General features: G+C 52.4%; 1 protein-coding gene across 2 annotated transcripts in view; it reads right to left on the reverse strand.

Moving 5' to 3' along the window:
- The window catches only part of LOC101933973 (arf-GAP with SH3 domain, ANK repeat and PH domain-containing protein 2-like), a 102,560-nt gene that overhangs the window by 52,894 nt on the left and 33,842 nt on the right, over window positions 1-15,824 (reverse strand). For both annotated transcript variants that reach the window (XM_065565611.1, XM_065565612.1), the window contains exons 5-10: window positions 11,741-11,790; window positions 11,507-11,636; window positions 4,986-5,071; window positions 4,420-4,495; window positions 2,887-2,973; window positions 1,298-1,398 (exon numbers count right to left, since the gene is read on the reverse strand). In XM_065565611.1, coding sequence (XP_065421683.1) covers window positions 1,298-1,398; window positions 2,887-2,973; window positions 4,420-4,495; window positions 4,986-5,071; window positions 11,507-11,636; window positions 11,741-11,790 — 530 coding nt within the window. The remainder of the gene's footprint in view (window positions 1-1,297; window positions 1,399-2,886; window positions 2,974-4,419; window positions 4,496-4,985; window positions 5,072-11,506; window positions 11,637-11,740; window positions 11,791-15,824) is intronic.

Below are 15,824 nucleotides of genomic sequence, written 5' to 3' on the forward strand. Positions count from 1 at the left end.
GAAAAATACTATTTGTAACTATGTACGCAAAGGCAGAACAGACTATCAACTCTCTTAGCTAGGCGAAGAACGCGGAGGAACAGGGGTTCCAACTCTGCCCATGTGGCGGTAAGAGGGAATTGGAGCAGAGTCGATGCACACAACCTCTTATAACCTTGGCTGTGAATACAAGGACAATGCATGATGCACATCCGGGTCAACAGACACGGCTACAGAATTGTTCCCGCTCTGGCACCTGATGCACATGTGCACCCACGTTTGGAATCCATAGAGGGCCATCACTTGAAGAAGAAAGAGGTCTCTATCATAGCAGGAGTCGTGTGTAGGCCTGCTGTTGTTTTAAAATCCTTTTCTCTCATTAAGCTGTTACTGCTGTTCACAATAGACAACAGGAGCAGTTTGGGTCACTGTATTCATCACAGCTTCCCAAAGGAAGAAACACAGGTTCCTAGTCCAGTCGGACCTGTTGGTCAAATGTGGTTGGAAAACAAGGACCCGGTCTGAGTGTGGGAAATCACAGGACTCCACTCACAGAAGTGAAAGCTAGAGGCCTCAGATCTGGAGGAGATGCATTCAGAGAGACCCAAGGTGGGGACAGGTGCAGCCAGCCCTGATCTGGGACACCATCGTCGTACGCGTCTCTTAGCATCCCAGCTGCCCTGTGTTCCCTCCCATTGTGTATAAGACAGTGGAGCAGGAGACTTGGCTTCTATTCCTGGTTCTGCCATCCACCAGCTGTGGCCCCTTCACTACCCTGTGTCTTCCCTGCCCCCTCTGTCACAGAGGGATCATGGTACTGAGCTCCTGTGAATGGCTTTGGTCTGTGCAGGAAGATCACTGTTCCATCATTTAATATCTTCCTTAATGTTGCGGGGGAGCGACATTAGTGAAGTGTGCAGGGGAGGCTAACCCGGGCAGAGTGTCATGCCACTGAGCGTGGGGAGGATAGGAAAGGGACCTGGAAAGACTTGGAACTGGTAGAAAAAAAACAAAGAAGGTTCAGCTTGGGAGTCTGCAGTGAATGCTCCTGGGACCACGGTGCTGCCATCCCTAAGCCCAGCCCCCACGCAGATTGTCACTAGAAACTGCCCCCCCATGTTATTTCTCATTCCCCTTTGTTTATGCTGCTGCCCCTAGTTTTCATTGCACACAGCACTGTTCCCATCTGATCCAAAATGAACGCATTGTGAGGGAGACACAGTATCAAGGTCAGCTCAGTAACTCAGCTGAGGGGGCTGCGGGGCTGCACTGGAGATCCTTAATGTCTACGCTACAGACTAGTGAGATCTGCACTTACCCATCACTTTTCTTAAAGAGGTTCCCCGATTTCTCGGTCCCATACTGCTTGTTCCCCTGCAGCTGGTGCATGTTGTACCGTAGCTGCTTGTTAGCAGAGTCCTAGTAGACAGAAAGAGGTAGCCGTTAGCCCATGCCCATCTCTCCCTAGGGTGACTCCTCCTGATGGGATATTCCAGACTGGCATCTTAGAAAGGTCCCATCCAGGGAGGAGATGTGATGTTAATACAGAGTGCAGCGAATGTGGCAAGAAGCAAACTCGGAGAGCAGTGCCCAGGGAGCAAACACAGACTGAACCAAGTGGTACAGAAAGCCACAGATCCCTCAGTCTGCTCCACAGCACTGCCCCATACCCAAGCTGGGCATGGGAAGGGAGAGGGAGCCCGGCCCTGTTTCCAAACCGCTGCAGGGCAGTAGTGACTGAAGCCATTTCTGCCTAGCCGCTCTCTGTGGCCTGGCTGAAAGGAGGGGTGTGTGGGAGGGGACATGGCCACATCACACAGCCACCACCAGAACAGGCCCCTTGCGGTAGCGGCAGCAGAGAGGCCAGTGACAGAGTAAGCCCTGGGGAAGCTGCCAGCGTGCTGGGTACGTGAGTGGTCAGGTTTGGAGCTCCTGTCATTGGGGGGGTGCTTAATGCTGAGGGGAGTAGTTGGGAGTCTTACCAGAGGGTTGTTGGAGGCCTCCTCCCCCCATTCCAATCTCCCTGGGCCCCTTCATCTCCTTGTCTTCCCATAGCCTCTGGCAGGTACCAGAGGGGATCCTGCTGCTCCCTCTGGGCTCATCCCCTCTCTCTGGAGTCCCTACTCCCCACAGCTAGGGCAGTCTGGTACGGCCCAGCCTGGGGATGCTGCATGCCCCACTCTGCACTGCCCGTTGGCATGTGCACAATCCTGCAAAGGGAGCCTGCAAATGGGGCACCACCAGGGTTGCAGGTGAGGCAGTCAGGACGGGCTGCCCTGGGTGAGGCCGTCAGGATGGGCTGCCTTGGAGAGGGAGGCAGTCAACAATCTCAATAGGCAGAAACCACGACAACACCTCAGCCTCAACCTACTCCCCTGGGACAGCCAGGCATCTCCAGCAGCTGGGTCTCTGTGGAACAGGAGGAGCGTGTTGCCGGGACAGAGGGGTGAGGGAGACATGCCCTCCACTTCCCATTCCCCAACTGCTCTGGAAAGAGTGGGCTCCAGTCCCCAGGGCTGCAACTCCAGCACCTTCCAGGCACATGAAATTCACTCAGAACATCCAATCCACAGCCTCCAAAGGAGAACTCTGCAGGGCCATGGATAGAGCAGAGCCCTCACCATCCCCTTGGCTCCTCCGGATTTGAGCAAGGAGAGCTGCTTCCCTTTGGCCCCTTAGCTCCCTGGGTGGGGGGGCAGAGCCCACCTCACAGGGCTCAGCCCATAGCCAGGAACGAGATGGACTTGCCATTGCCACCCTGCACATGCCTTGTTCCCTGCATGAGCTCCGGGGATGCTGTGCAACGCACAGTATTGGGCCGGAGTGACTGCTCTGATTGGTTGCTCCCCATGAATACTCCACCAGGCAGCCGTAATGGCAGTGCCTAGGAAGGGGGACACGCTTTACCTCTTTCTGCTCCAGTTGTAATGCTGCTTTCAGGTGGTCCCGGAGAGAGCACAGCTGCTGCTTCTCTTCGTCCTGCCTGACCTTCATCTGAAAGGCATCACACCACAGTGATTCACTTTGCCTCTGTCTGTACGTCCCACTCATTCTCTCATTCTCTTAGGCAAGACAGGCATTTCTCCCCCACACTACATAACACATGAGTTTCCATTCATGTGGGAAGCACCATATTGAAAACACGGCCCCCCCGTGCAGCACCACGGCACAGGGAACGTACTACTGTAATACAAGCTTCTCCAAAATCCCATCTCCTCCAGAGCAGCTTGGACAGAGCTATCTGCAGGTGGAGGGAACAGCAGTGTTTCCTCAGCGCTCCTCAAACGGAGCCTGGTGGGTGCATAGTGGCTATGGTTTGGCTAAATAATATAAACAACGTTTGCTCAGGACATGTCATCATTACAACAGCTGTTTATGTTTCTGAACCAGGCACTGACTATCCAAAAGTCTGAAGCTCAATATGGTCACCTCTTGAGATGAGTCAGTAATGAAAACAGTTAACAGGATCAAAAGTTCAGTTTGCCAGAAAATGACAGTTAATTTTCAACGTGCTGTAGGGCAGACATAGCTGAAGGGTTTGTGTGTTTATAGCATTAACAGACACTGCAAGTGCTGTGTATTATGCCTTGTTCTTCATTCCTCAAGTTACTGATTGTAAATAGATTGTATTGAGACAATGTATTGGAGGGTTTTTTTAAATGTTGTTTGTATTAATGTGCTACAAATGTAAAGAGACCAAGAGTGTTAAAAGAACTGGCACTGAGCCTTTTCTGGAGAACCCACCTTGGGCTGGTGAAGTCAGTCTCCATGCAAAATATCAAAACCAGCCAACTGTACATCTATTAAACTCGAAATTACTGTGAGGGAAGCATGTAAGGAAGGCTCCAAAATTACCTGCAGTGTGACTGAGGGCTCAGCACTAAAGATCAGTACTCCACCCAAATGAGGATTGCAACCTCATCCTCATCAGAGAGAGATAACAAAAGCAGCGCTTTAAAAAGATGATAGGACCATGGAGTGTACAGTAGCATCCTCAAATCTTTTCATGAGCTGTATGCACTTATCCTAGCTATCAAGCCCTGGGAAATTTCCACTTAGCCTTTAAATCTTCTCTACTTCCTTAGGGGTAGGACTAACATATTTCAGGTTCCCAAAAAGAGGATATGGCTGGAGAGAGGAGGAGGAGGTGCTGGGGGGAGAGGGGTTGGGGTATTTGGTGGGGAGGCTGCAACCCCAGCTGTCAGCCCCCCACGTGGGGTGGGGGTGGGGAGAAATCCTGGACAATTACTAATATTTTAAAAATCTACCCAGACAGAGATTGGCAGACCAAAACCGAGGTCATGACCCAGAAAAGCTGGACATATGGGAAGCCTCCTTAGGAGTAAAAAGAGGCTTTAGGGGGTAGACATTCTTCCTGCAGGGCCCATGCCCCCCTCTTGCCTTGGTCCCTGGTGAGCTGGCGTTATGATGCATACTCACGCTCTGTAGCTCAGGGGTGAGCTTCTCTATCAACTGCTTAAGCGTCTCTGTTGCCCTTAAACATTCCTGGAAAAAACTAACAGGAGAAGCGAATGTGAGAGAATGGTTTGAACTGAAGCTCCTAGCATTGACAGTGCTGCATGTGAACAACATGCCGCTGAGCATTGCGGTCCTTAGAGCCTTTGCTTTGCTGTGTCATTATTAACCCTTTTGGGCCAACAGTCCTGGCCTCACACACCTTATCATTATCAGGAACCCCAGATTCTCATAATAACCAGTGACAACAAACCGAGGAGTGGGAAGCCAGCACTCTAATTGCTTTTGTATTGTACTGTCAAAATGCAAGTACCAAGTACTGTAACTTGCAGGACAAACACAACCGTAGAGTCCTACGGCTACACCATCTCCAGAGGGAGAGGAAGCTGAGCAAGTTACCACATAGGTGGAGGGTGACTGCAGGATATTTGTTCACTGCAAAATAAATCAATGCCCAGGTCTCCTCAGTTAAACTGGGGACCTTGCAAAGAAAGGGAGGATAGGGAATAAAGATGACTGATCACTCTTACTTGAACTGAGCATTGCAATGCTTGATGTGGTTCTGCAGCAAGTCCACTCCTTTCTTGGTTTGAATCTCATTCACTTTGATCAGATACTGAGGGGAAAACACACCCAGGAGTTGGTTCTTGTTACCTGCTGGGTTCTGCATTGTTTACTTATCACCCTCTGTGTTGCCATGACTTATGATTTGGGCTCCCACTACTGCAGTCTTGCCATTCTGTGCTAGCTATAGACTTCCTGGGAAGCGAGCCAGAGACCAGCAGAGACTGCCTAACACAGTGTTGTGTAGCCTTAGTAGATGGTGCACTGATCTGTAAGCCTGGAGATTAGCCCCAGCTATTCCACTAGCTCCTATTCACACTTCTGTGCTCTTCACAGCTCTTATTGTGAGTCAAGCTTTCATACAGATTCACTGAACGGGAGTGAGGTCATTTAATGCTAACCCAGGGCTCATACTAGAAGGCCAAGTCTCATTTACTTTGCCACACACCTCAGAATATACCTGTCAAACTAGGCTCTTGTGTATCCCACGCTAACCCACTCTGGCTCGGTTACTCTCTAGAAGCTAGACCACATATAGAATGTTATGACTCCACTTCACTTCCATACTGGACAGGTCTGGTTCTTAAGGTCAGGTGTCAACGACTCAGGTGTTTACATCCAGAGGTCTTGGGTTCAAACCCCAGAGATGCCCCAAACAGGTACATTTAGCTACCCAGTCTGTAACCACAACACCACAATCTATTTTCAGAGCCAGAAATAGAAACCAAGAATCCTGATGCACAGTGTTCCACTGTCTCACAAATATTTGTGTAACCCACTGCCTGTGTGTGTGTTGTGGCTCCCTATCAGATGGTCCAGCATAGAGAGCAACAACATACAGACCCCAGTTACTCCTGTAGTTAATGTGGAAGTGGTCTGTGTTGAAGGCTTAAATATGTATGTATAACAATTAGTGGAAGGACTCTGAAGTAACTACTGGAATGACTTTACATTGCAGAACCTTGTAATTAGAAGTGAATGTGGATGCTGTGCTAGTTTCTTTTACTATTGCATTTTCAGTGCATGAATTTGGCTAATGGGAGCTGGCCCTTTAAGAAGAGAGTGTGGCTGACAGTGTGTTTGAGATTACGAGTGCGTGGGAGATTTTGCCTGTGTGAGCTCCAAAGTGGCCGGAACGTGAGTTAATAAACTCATCTTTCCAGAAAGCCCCCTCCCCCTCCCTGTCACTCTTATGAGGGAACGGATGATTGAGGGTGTTGCTACAGACCTGTTTGCCCCTGTGTGGCTGTCCAGTCCAGCAGGGATACAAGCTTGTTCCTTTCTAATGGTAGCAACTACTGTATGGAAGTTACCTAACACGTCCTGGGTTTTGTTGCTTATAATGATGCCAAACTTTAACAAGCTGGGCTGAACTTATTCATGCCGAATATATGCCTCAGGCTCAATAATTTTGGAAAGTTTCAGCAGAAACGGTGTTTCCAGGGATGAGGTCAATGACAGCTAAGTAATTTTTAACAATACTGACCAACTTTCCAGCCTTTTTAACGCACTGTATTTCTTATTATGTGCACTGTGGCAGCAGGAGACAGGCCCAGCCCTGAGGAGCATCCAGCCCCCACAAAAAAGAGAGTCACGGAGTTTAAGGCCAGAAGGAACCACCCAGATCATCAAGTCTGACCTCCAGTATTGCACAGGTCACCACCTCCACCCAGCTCCCACACATGAATCCAACACTTGAAATGAGACCAGGAAGAAAGACAGACCCACCCCCGGAGGGGCAGGGCTAGAAGACAGGAGCAGAGTGCTGGGTAGCAAACAGCATGGCAGGGCTGGGGTTTCTCTTCCCTTCTGGGTGACGGGTTTTTTTTCAGTTCTGTTCTTTTCTTTTTCAGTTTTTTTGTGGGGGGAGGGGAGAAAGGGTTGGCTTAGTTTATTTCTGTTTCTCTTACAAGTATTATAGGGCAGGGCAGGGCAGGGGAGAAAAGAGCAGGGGGAGGGAGAGAAGGAGAGGAGCCTGGGGGGGCACTTGGGAGTCAGACTGTGATGAGTCAGACTGTGTGAGGAGGGGGTAGGAGGGAGCTGGAGCTGGCAGCCAAATCAGCACAGGAGAAGAGTGCTCATAGCAATGCTGCAGATAGCCAGCTGGGCTCCTGGGACATCATCAGTGTCTGAGGGCCCCAGTAGGGTTGCCAGATGTCTGTTTTTTACCAGAACACCAGGTTGAAAAGGGACCCTGGTGGTTCTGGTCAGCACCGCTGACCGGGCCATTAAAAGTCCGATTGGTGGCACAGCATGGCTGGCAGGCTCCTTCCCCAGCTCCGCAGCACAGCTCCTGGGAAGCAGCGGGCATGTCCCGCCAGCTTGGGGGCGGCCACAGCAGCTCGACACGCTGCTGCTGCCCCGAGCGCCAGCTCCGCAGCTCCCATTGGCCAGGAACCACAGGTAGCTGTGGGGGTGGTGCCTGCCGGCAGGGGTGGCACACAGAGCCACCTGGCCGCTCCCAAACTGGTGGAACATGCCAGTCACTTCCCGGGAGCCACCTGAGGTAAGTGCTGCCCGGAGCCCGCACCCCCTCCTGCACCCCAACCCTCTGCTCCAGGCCTGAGCCCCCTCCCACACCCAAACTCCCTCCGGCACCCCACACCTCCTGCCCCAGCCCTAAGCTCCCTCCCCCACCCAAACTCCCTCCCAGAGTCTGCATCCCATGCCCCAACCCCCTGCTCCAGCCCTGAGCCCCTTCCTGCACCCAAACTTCTAGAGCCCACACCCCCTCCCACACCCCAAACTTCTGCCCCAGCCCAAAGCCCCCTCCCACACCCTGAACCCCTTTCTAGCCCCAGCCCAGAGTCCATACCCACTCCCACACTCCAACCCCCTGAGCAGCCTGGAGCCCCCTCCTACACCCCAAATCCCTCATTCCTGGCTCCACCCCAGAGCCCACACACCCAGCCAGAGCTCTCACCCCTCCCACTCCCAGAACCCCTCAGCCCCAGCCCAGAGTCCTCTCCTGCACCCTAAACCTCTCATCCCCAGCCCCATCCCGGAGCCCTCACCCCCTTCTGCACTCCAACCCCCTGCCCGGTGAAAATGAGCAAGCGACGGAGGGAGGGGGGATAGAGTGAGCTGGGGGGGCTCAGAGAAGCGGTGGGGTCTCGGAGAAGGGATGGGGCAAGGGTATTTGGTTTTCTGCAATGAGAAAGTTGGCAACCCTGGGTCCCAGACAGGCCATGCCCTGTGCCTGTTCCTGTTAATTTAATAGAGTTTCTCTGACCCCGGGCTGGGATTTCCTACCTGGGATTTCTTTCTGTCTCAAGGAAATGATCCTTGGTACCCTGGCCAGGGGTCCCTGCATAGTTCTGGATCCAGGAGTGCTGGGTGAGCAGTACTCCCAGCTGTGCACCAGCCAGTGGTGCCGGAATGGGGGGGGGAGGGGCAGGGAGCCAGGGCACTCCCACCTTTTGAAATTGGACAGGCCTGGCCCATCCACTTTTTGGCAGGGGCCCCTCCTATTCTCCCCCAGGTCCTGTCCCCCCAGCCAGGACGGCAACTGGAGCCTGGCTGGGGAGCCTGGGCAACTGTGGGGAGCCGTGCCGTGGACCTTCCACTTGCCAGGGGTGAGGGTGGGGTCAAGAGTGGCCTGTTTCCTCGCCCTGTGGGCCCCCCCACCCAGGGCAAGAGGGTCCACAGCTCCCCACATGCGGCTCTTAGCTGGACATGGCTTGGCTGGGGGGCCATAAGTAAGAACCATGTGGACAGCTGCCCTGGCCCCTGGCCCCCGTCCCTACCCCTGCTTTTGGGCAGGCCATGCCGCCCTTGGCACCATCTTTTCCCCTCCCCTGCACTGCTGCAGTGCCAAATGAGGCTCCTTGCATTTGCTCATGCCAACTTGGGTTTAAGAGCTCACTGGCTCCAGAATTTGGAGCAGGGACTCAGCATTTTCAGGGGCTGTCCTGGGGTCAGAGAGGTACCTTTGCTCTCCCTGGGACACGTGGGTCAGATTTAGTTGGCCGAGTTATAAGGGGCAGAAAATTGCCATTTGCACATGCTCAGCATAGATTCTTAAGAACATAAGAACGGCCATACTGGGTCAGACCAAAGTCCATCTAGCCCAATATCCTGTCTTCCGACAGTGGCCAATGCCAGGTGCCCCAGAGGGAACGAACAGAACAGGTAATCATCAAGTGATCCATCCCCTGTTGCCCATTCCCAGCTTCTGGCAAAGGGAGGTTAGGGACACCATGCCTGCCCATCCTGGCTAATAGCCATCGATGGACCTATCCTCCATGAATTTATCTAGTTCTTTTTTGAACCCTGTTATAGTCTTGGCCTTCACAACATCCTCTGGCAGAGTTCCACAGGTTGACTGTGCATTGTGTGAAGAAATACTTCCTTTTGTTTGTTTTAAACCTGCTGCCTATTAATTTCATTTGGTGACCCCTAGTTTGTGTGTTATGAGAAGGAGTTAACAACACTTCCTCCTTTACTTTCTCCGCACCTGTCATGATTTTATAGACCTCAATCATATCCCCCTAGTCATCTCTTTTCCAAGCTGAAAAGTCCCAGTCTTATTAATCTCTCCTCATATGGAAACTGTTCCATACCCCTAATAATTTTTGTTGCCCTTTTCTGAACCTTCTCCAATTCCAATATAACTCACACAGTATTCGAGATGTGGGCATACCATGGATTTATATAGAGGCAATATGATATTTTCTGTCTTTTTATCTATCCCTTTCTTAATGATTTCCAACATTCTGTTCGCTTTTTTGACTGCTGCTGCACATTGAGTGGATGATTTCAGAGAACTATCCACAATGACTCCAAGATCTCTTTCTTGAGTGGTAACAGCTAATTTAGACCTTGTCATTTTGTGTGAATGGTTGGCATTATGTTTTCCAGTGTGCATTACTTTACATTTATCAATACTGAATTTCATGTGCAATTTTGTTGCCCATTCACCCAGTTTTGTGAGATCCCTTTGTAGCTTTTCGCAGTCTCCGTTGCACTTAACAATCCTGAATAGTTTTGTATCATCTACAAATTTTGTCATCTCACTGTTTACCCCTTTTTCCAGATCATTTATGAATATGTTGAACAGCACAGGTCTCAGTACAGACCCCTGGGGAACACCACTATTTACCTCTCTCCATTCTGAAAACTGACCCTTTATTCCTACCCTTTGTTTCCTATTTTTAAACCAGTTACCAATCCATGAGAGGAGCTTCTCTACTTGCTTGTAAATTCACTGAATGTTCCATTGCACCGAGCATGCTCCCTGACCCCTCCAAGGAGGAGGGAACTTGTGCAAGCTACATTTAGATGGCTAGGACAAAGGCTATACCCAGGGCCCCATGGGAGCTTTCTCTGGATGTTTCCAGTTCCCCATGCAGGACCAGCCAGACTGGGGACTCCGGGGACTCAGTGGGGGAGGAGGAGAGCATTTAACAAGGAGGGGGTTACATTTATGAGGCAGCAGGGAGCATTAAGGGGAAGGGACAGGCTGTAGCTACAGTGGAACCTGGCTGCTGCTCAGAAAGGACTAGAGGCTTGGGGGTGTTTAATGAGTTGCTGGGCGAAGCTGACAAGACCCGAGGAGCACCCGAGTCAGACAAAGCAGCTGTCTGGATGTCAGGAATAGCAAGAGCTCTGTACCCAGTGAAGGGCGGGACACAAATACAGCTGGCCTGGGCATGGGCAGCACATGACTCCCACATTTGGGAGGCTGGACGTGAGCGCTGGAAGCTCCCGAGAAGTAGGGGGGCCACTGGTGTCCAGACCGTGGCCCCACCCCCTGCTCTGCCTCGAGGCTTGGCCCCCTCCCCCGAGGCCACCCTACCCATCTTTGCCCCCTCCCACCACTCGCGCTTCTTCGCCTCCTCCCCCAAAGCCCCCACCAACTGCTCGCACCTCTCCACCCCCCTACCTGCCCACCACTCGGCGGGTGGAGAGGCATGAGCGGCAGGCGGGACCACAGGGGAACACGGGCCAGACTATGGCACCTTTTTGGTGGCAGGGCTCCAAAGACACAGGCTGGCAGCACCCGCCTGTTTGGGGAGGCTTAGCATCCCCTGGCCTCTTCTACCCGCTGCCCATGGGGAAGGGAGAGGGGATGAGCACAATTGTAATTTCTGTAAATTGAACAAGGTGTCAGTCTACAGGAAACAAGGCATCTGGTCAAAAATGAACACTAGAAACATCTCTGTGCCACACAAGAAGCTGAAAAGCAGCCACCGGGAGCTAGGCTGGCTGGCAATGGAAGAGGCCTTGATACAATCCTCACAAAGACATTCAATTGGAGTTAAAAAAAAAACCCCACAACCATGTGAGAATTAGGGGTCTTTCTCTTCAAGAGTTTCCTCTCCCCATCCCCGAGCCACTCTGCACCTTCCCTCCCATGGCCTGCAGCTGAGACTTCCAAGTTCACGGCAGGTGGGAGTTGCGGAGAAGAGGCCAGTGCTGCTCAGTGGAAAGGGTCATTGCTCTAGGTGCTTGGGATGCTGCTGCTCCCTCCCACCCCCCCCCTTACCTCACACATGTTTAACTGGAACATCCTGCGCTCCTTCTCCATTTCCTCCGCGATCTCCCCTCCCACCACCTCGCTCCGCACCAGCCCGTGCTGCTTCGCCAGCTCCCGCTTCTCCTTCTCAATCTTTGTGCTTGAAGAAAGGGAAAAAACACCCTGAAAGGCTCTCTTGGGCCAGGCTTTATTAGAATCAGCTCCCAGTGAGCCTGAGTAGAGGATGGGGGCAGGTCAACTTACAGTTTATTCTCATAGTCTTTCCAGGCTTTGTCAAAAGGCTTTTTGAAGTCCTGGTAAGAGACGGGTAAGTGCTTAGTGACACTCTGGCATGGCAGAGCTTTCTACGCACACCACAGCACGCTGCTAGCCTGCCTAGTCAGGGCCCAAATGTGCACTCTAGCCTGTTCGTTATGGCCACGTCAGCTGCCCAGCTAGTAAGTCAGCTTGGTCTGTGTGTCCCATGTAGTGGTATCCTATGGACATGTCATTCCAAACCTGCAGGGGCTGGAAGCTGTGCAGGGGACACCAGAGTGCTCTCTACAGCTACCCCCTCCCCCTCACCCCCATGCTGCTGGAGTGAAACTGTCGCACTCACCAGCTGGAGAATCTGCGTCATCTCACTCTGCACATCGCTGAGAGTGAGTTCCCCTATTGCTCATGCAGCGTGCATGAAAGTTAAAACAGGAACACACCCCAAACACATGCACACACACAGACCCACACGTGTGTATACACAGACCCAGAGCCACACAGACATATGTTCACAGATGTGTGCACACAAGGATACACAGGCACGTAGATTTTAAAGCCAGACGGGACCATTAGAACATCTAAGCTGACCTCCTGGCTAGCACGGAATATTCAGTTTCACCCCATTACCTCTGCATTGAGCCCAGTAATTCGTGTTTGGTTAAAGCATCTTCCAGAAAGACAGCCAGTCTGGATCTGAAGACACCAAGAGATGGAGAATCCACCTCTTCCCTTCGGAGTTTGTTCCAATGGTTAATCACTCTCATGGTTACAAATTTGTTTGGCTTCAGCGTGTAGTTGTTGGTTCTTGTTCTGCCTTTCTTCCCTAGATTAAAGAGCCCTTTAATAACCTGGTATTTTCTCCCCAGGAAAGTGTCACAGATCCTAGCTAGCACCCCTTCCTGGCTGCCGACTAGGATTGTTACGAGAGAATCCAAGCTGTGCTGTGGGTTTCCAGGGGTTTCCAAGCTCCTGGAGCCTGAATGGAGCCCAGCCACTACCCGAAGCTCAGGGTCCCTAAGCACACTCTCAGGCCACAGACCTTTTAGCTGGCAACCCCCAACTGTTGGAACCTGCTGTCCAGCCACCTAGCCCCTCTGGGCACAGCACTGACCCTTCAGACTCCCCTGTACTCAGACACCCCTCTGCCAGAACTCCACCCAACAGCAGGAAGCTTCTGCTTTACACTTCAAGTCTTTCAGGGGCAGACAGCAGTTGTGAAGCAGTCAACACACACGCATGCACACACACATTTTATTCAATATATCAACTCTACGCTCTTTACACTTAGGCCTGGTCTACACTACAGGGTTAGGTCAACGTAAGACAGCATCCACTCTGCAATGGTGCTCCCACCGATGTACGTCACCCACTGTATCGATTTAACTCCACCTCCACGAAAGGCGCAGCGCTTAGGTCGATGTAGTTAGGGCGACACAGTGTCCACACAGACACTGCGTTACTTACATCGCCTGTTGGCGCTCAGCTGGGTGCAGGGCTGACATCTGGAACCTCCCTCGTACCCCAGCAGGGCTGTCAGCACCAGGACAGCACCCCCAAATCATCACTTTTCTTCCCCTTTCAAAAGAGAACAGAGCAGGGGTACATGACAAGTACTCCAAGGATATTCTACCCACCCTCCCCCATTTCGACAGCGCATCTGCTTTACTACTTATTAATTTAAACTTCATACAGTCAGTCAATCAACAGATAAACAGTTCCAATCACCACACCAAAACAGTTTCATGACAACTTTATAGATCAGTTCCCAATCCCCCCCTCCTTGGGGCAAGGTAAAGTGTGTTTGCTCCCCCCATCCCCCTCAGGTTTAATTACACCTCCACTGACCAATGTGAAACCATAGATTAAGGGGCAACTTTCTCCCTCCTTAACCTCAAGACTCCACCCAGCGGTTGCTTCACACCTCTCTAGGGCTTTTCCCACATTCTGCCAAGCATCATTATTTGGCAGCACTCTTTACTATCCAGAGTCACCATCATTCCAGGGGAGCTCTGACACATCACCTTTAAGCTGTGCCTCAGTTTCCCTTTCCCTGCAGAGTTTTGAAACCTACCACCTATTAGCAGTGCCTAGTTTCCTTGCTCTCAGTGGAGTCGTGGGCCACAATGTTGCTTATCTGTCCCAGTATCCCACAGCTATTAACATTCTGTCCCAGATCCTAGCAAGTGCCTCTTCCTGGCCTCCCCCTGGGATTGCTGTGAGGGCAATCTCAGCCTCTGTGCTCGGGATTCCCAGAGGTGTATCAAGATCCTGGAGCCTGAACAAAATTCAGCCATGGCCCCTGTCAGAGGAGGTATTTATATACACAAGACTTATTAAAAATTAACATCAGTGAGCCAGAAAACTCCTCAGCCAACACTTTTAGGCCCTCTGGGTGCAATATTTATCCCTAGCTGCTGCTAACATCCTCCTCAGTTACTAATGGACTCGGAAGTATTTCTTCAGCCTCATGTGATACAAGCACATCATCCTGCTGCTTTCCAAATCCAGAACAGAAATATTTATTGAACACTTCTACCTCTTCTGCATCCTTAACAATTTTACCATCTTCATCTAATAATGGGCACGTGCAAACACAGTTATCAATACAGAGAAGCACACCTGAAAGCAACACACACTTACACACATGTACCCGGGGTCAAGATGGATTCTCCACCACTGGCAATTTTTAAACCAAAATTGGATGTTTTTCTAAAAGTTCAGCTCTACTTCAAAGAGGAATTGATTCAGGGAGATTCTCTGGCCTGTGCTATACAGGAGGTCAGACTAGATGATCCCAATAGGCCCTTCTGGCCTTGGAATCTATGCGGCTAGGAGAGCCATGCACACCCAGACACACCCATAGCCACAAGTGCACACACAAACACATAGTGGGTGAGTTCCCTGGGAGAGTACATGTTAGAGACCACGGGGGGTGGGCAGGAAACACCAGAGGACGGGGGGCGAGGAGGCCATAGGGGCCGTACGCTCACACCAAAGGGACCCCACTGAGAGGTCACAGCAGGTGTACATTTGCCTGTGGAAGGCCACAGAGGGCATGATTTGACCGGGGAGGGGGCAGGGGTTTGCTGGGAGGCCATGGGAAGTGCACACTCACCCCAGGGGAAACCCTGCTGGGAGGTCACAGGAGGTGCATACTCGCCCAGGGATGCCCCGCTGAGAGACCATGGGTGCCATGCACTCACAGGGGGGCTCCCTGGCAGGCCACATGGGACATGCACTCACCTGGGGGTGCCCCAGGACGCCATGGGGGACATGCACTCACTTGGGGGCTCAATGGGAGATCATGGGGGACATGCACTCACCTGGGGGCTTCCTGGGGGCCATGGGGACACTAGGGTTGTCAACTGTCTAATCACAGAAACCCAGACACCTATGCCCCGGCTCTGCACCACCCCTTCCGCAAGGCCATGCCCTGCTCTTTATTCACCCGCCTCTATCGCTCACTCTCCCCCACCCTCACTCACTTTCAGTGGGCTGGGGCAGGGGGTTGGGGTGCAGGAAGAGGGTTGGGGTACAGACTCTGTGAGGGAGTTTGGGTGCTGGACAGGGCTCAGGGCTGGGGCAGGTGAGTGGGGTTCAGGAAGGGGTGGGGGTGCTGGCTCCAGGAGGGGGCTCAGGGTTGGGGCAGGGGTCTGGGAAGGAGTTTGGGTGCTGGATGGGGCTCAGGGCTGGGGCAGGGGATTGGAGTGCAGGAGGGGGTGAGGTGTGGAGGTTCTGGCTGGGCAACACTTACCTCGGGCGGCTCCCAGGCAGCAGCACAGCGGGGCTAAGGCAGGCTCCCTGCCTGCCCTGCACCATGTTGCTCCTGAAAGCGGGTGGCACGTCCCTGTGGCCTCTGGTGGGGCAGAGGGCTCCATGCGCTGCCCCTGTCTGCAGGCACCACCCCCACAGTTCCCAGCCAATGGGATCTGTGGAGTCGGGGTGGGGGCAGTGCGCAGAGACTCCCTGCCCCCCTCCCAGGGGCTGCAGGGATGTGCTGGCCACTTTGGGGAGCAGCATGGGGCCAGGGCAGGCATGGAGCCTGCCTTAGCCCCGCTGCACTGCTGGACTA

Source organism: Chrysemys picta, chromosome 13 (genome assembly GCF_011386835.1).
Source record: "Chrysemys picta bellii isolate R12L10 chromosome 13, ASM1138683v2, whole genome shotgun sequence".
NCBI lineage: Eukaryota > Metazoa > Chordata > Testudines > Emydidae > Chrysemys > Chrysemys picta.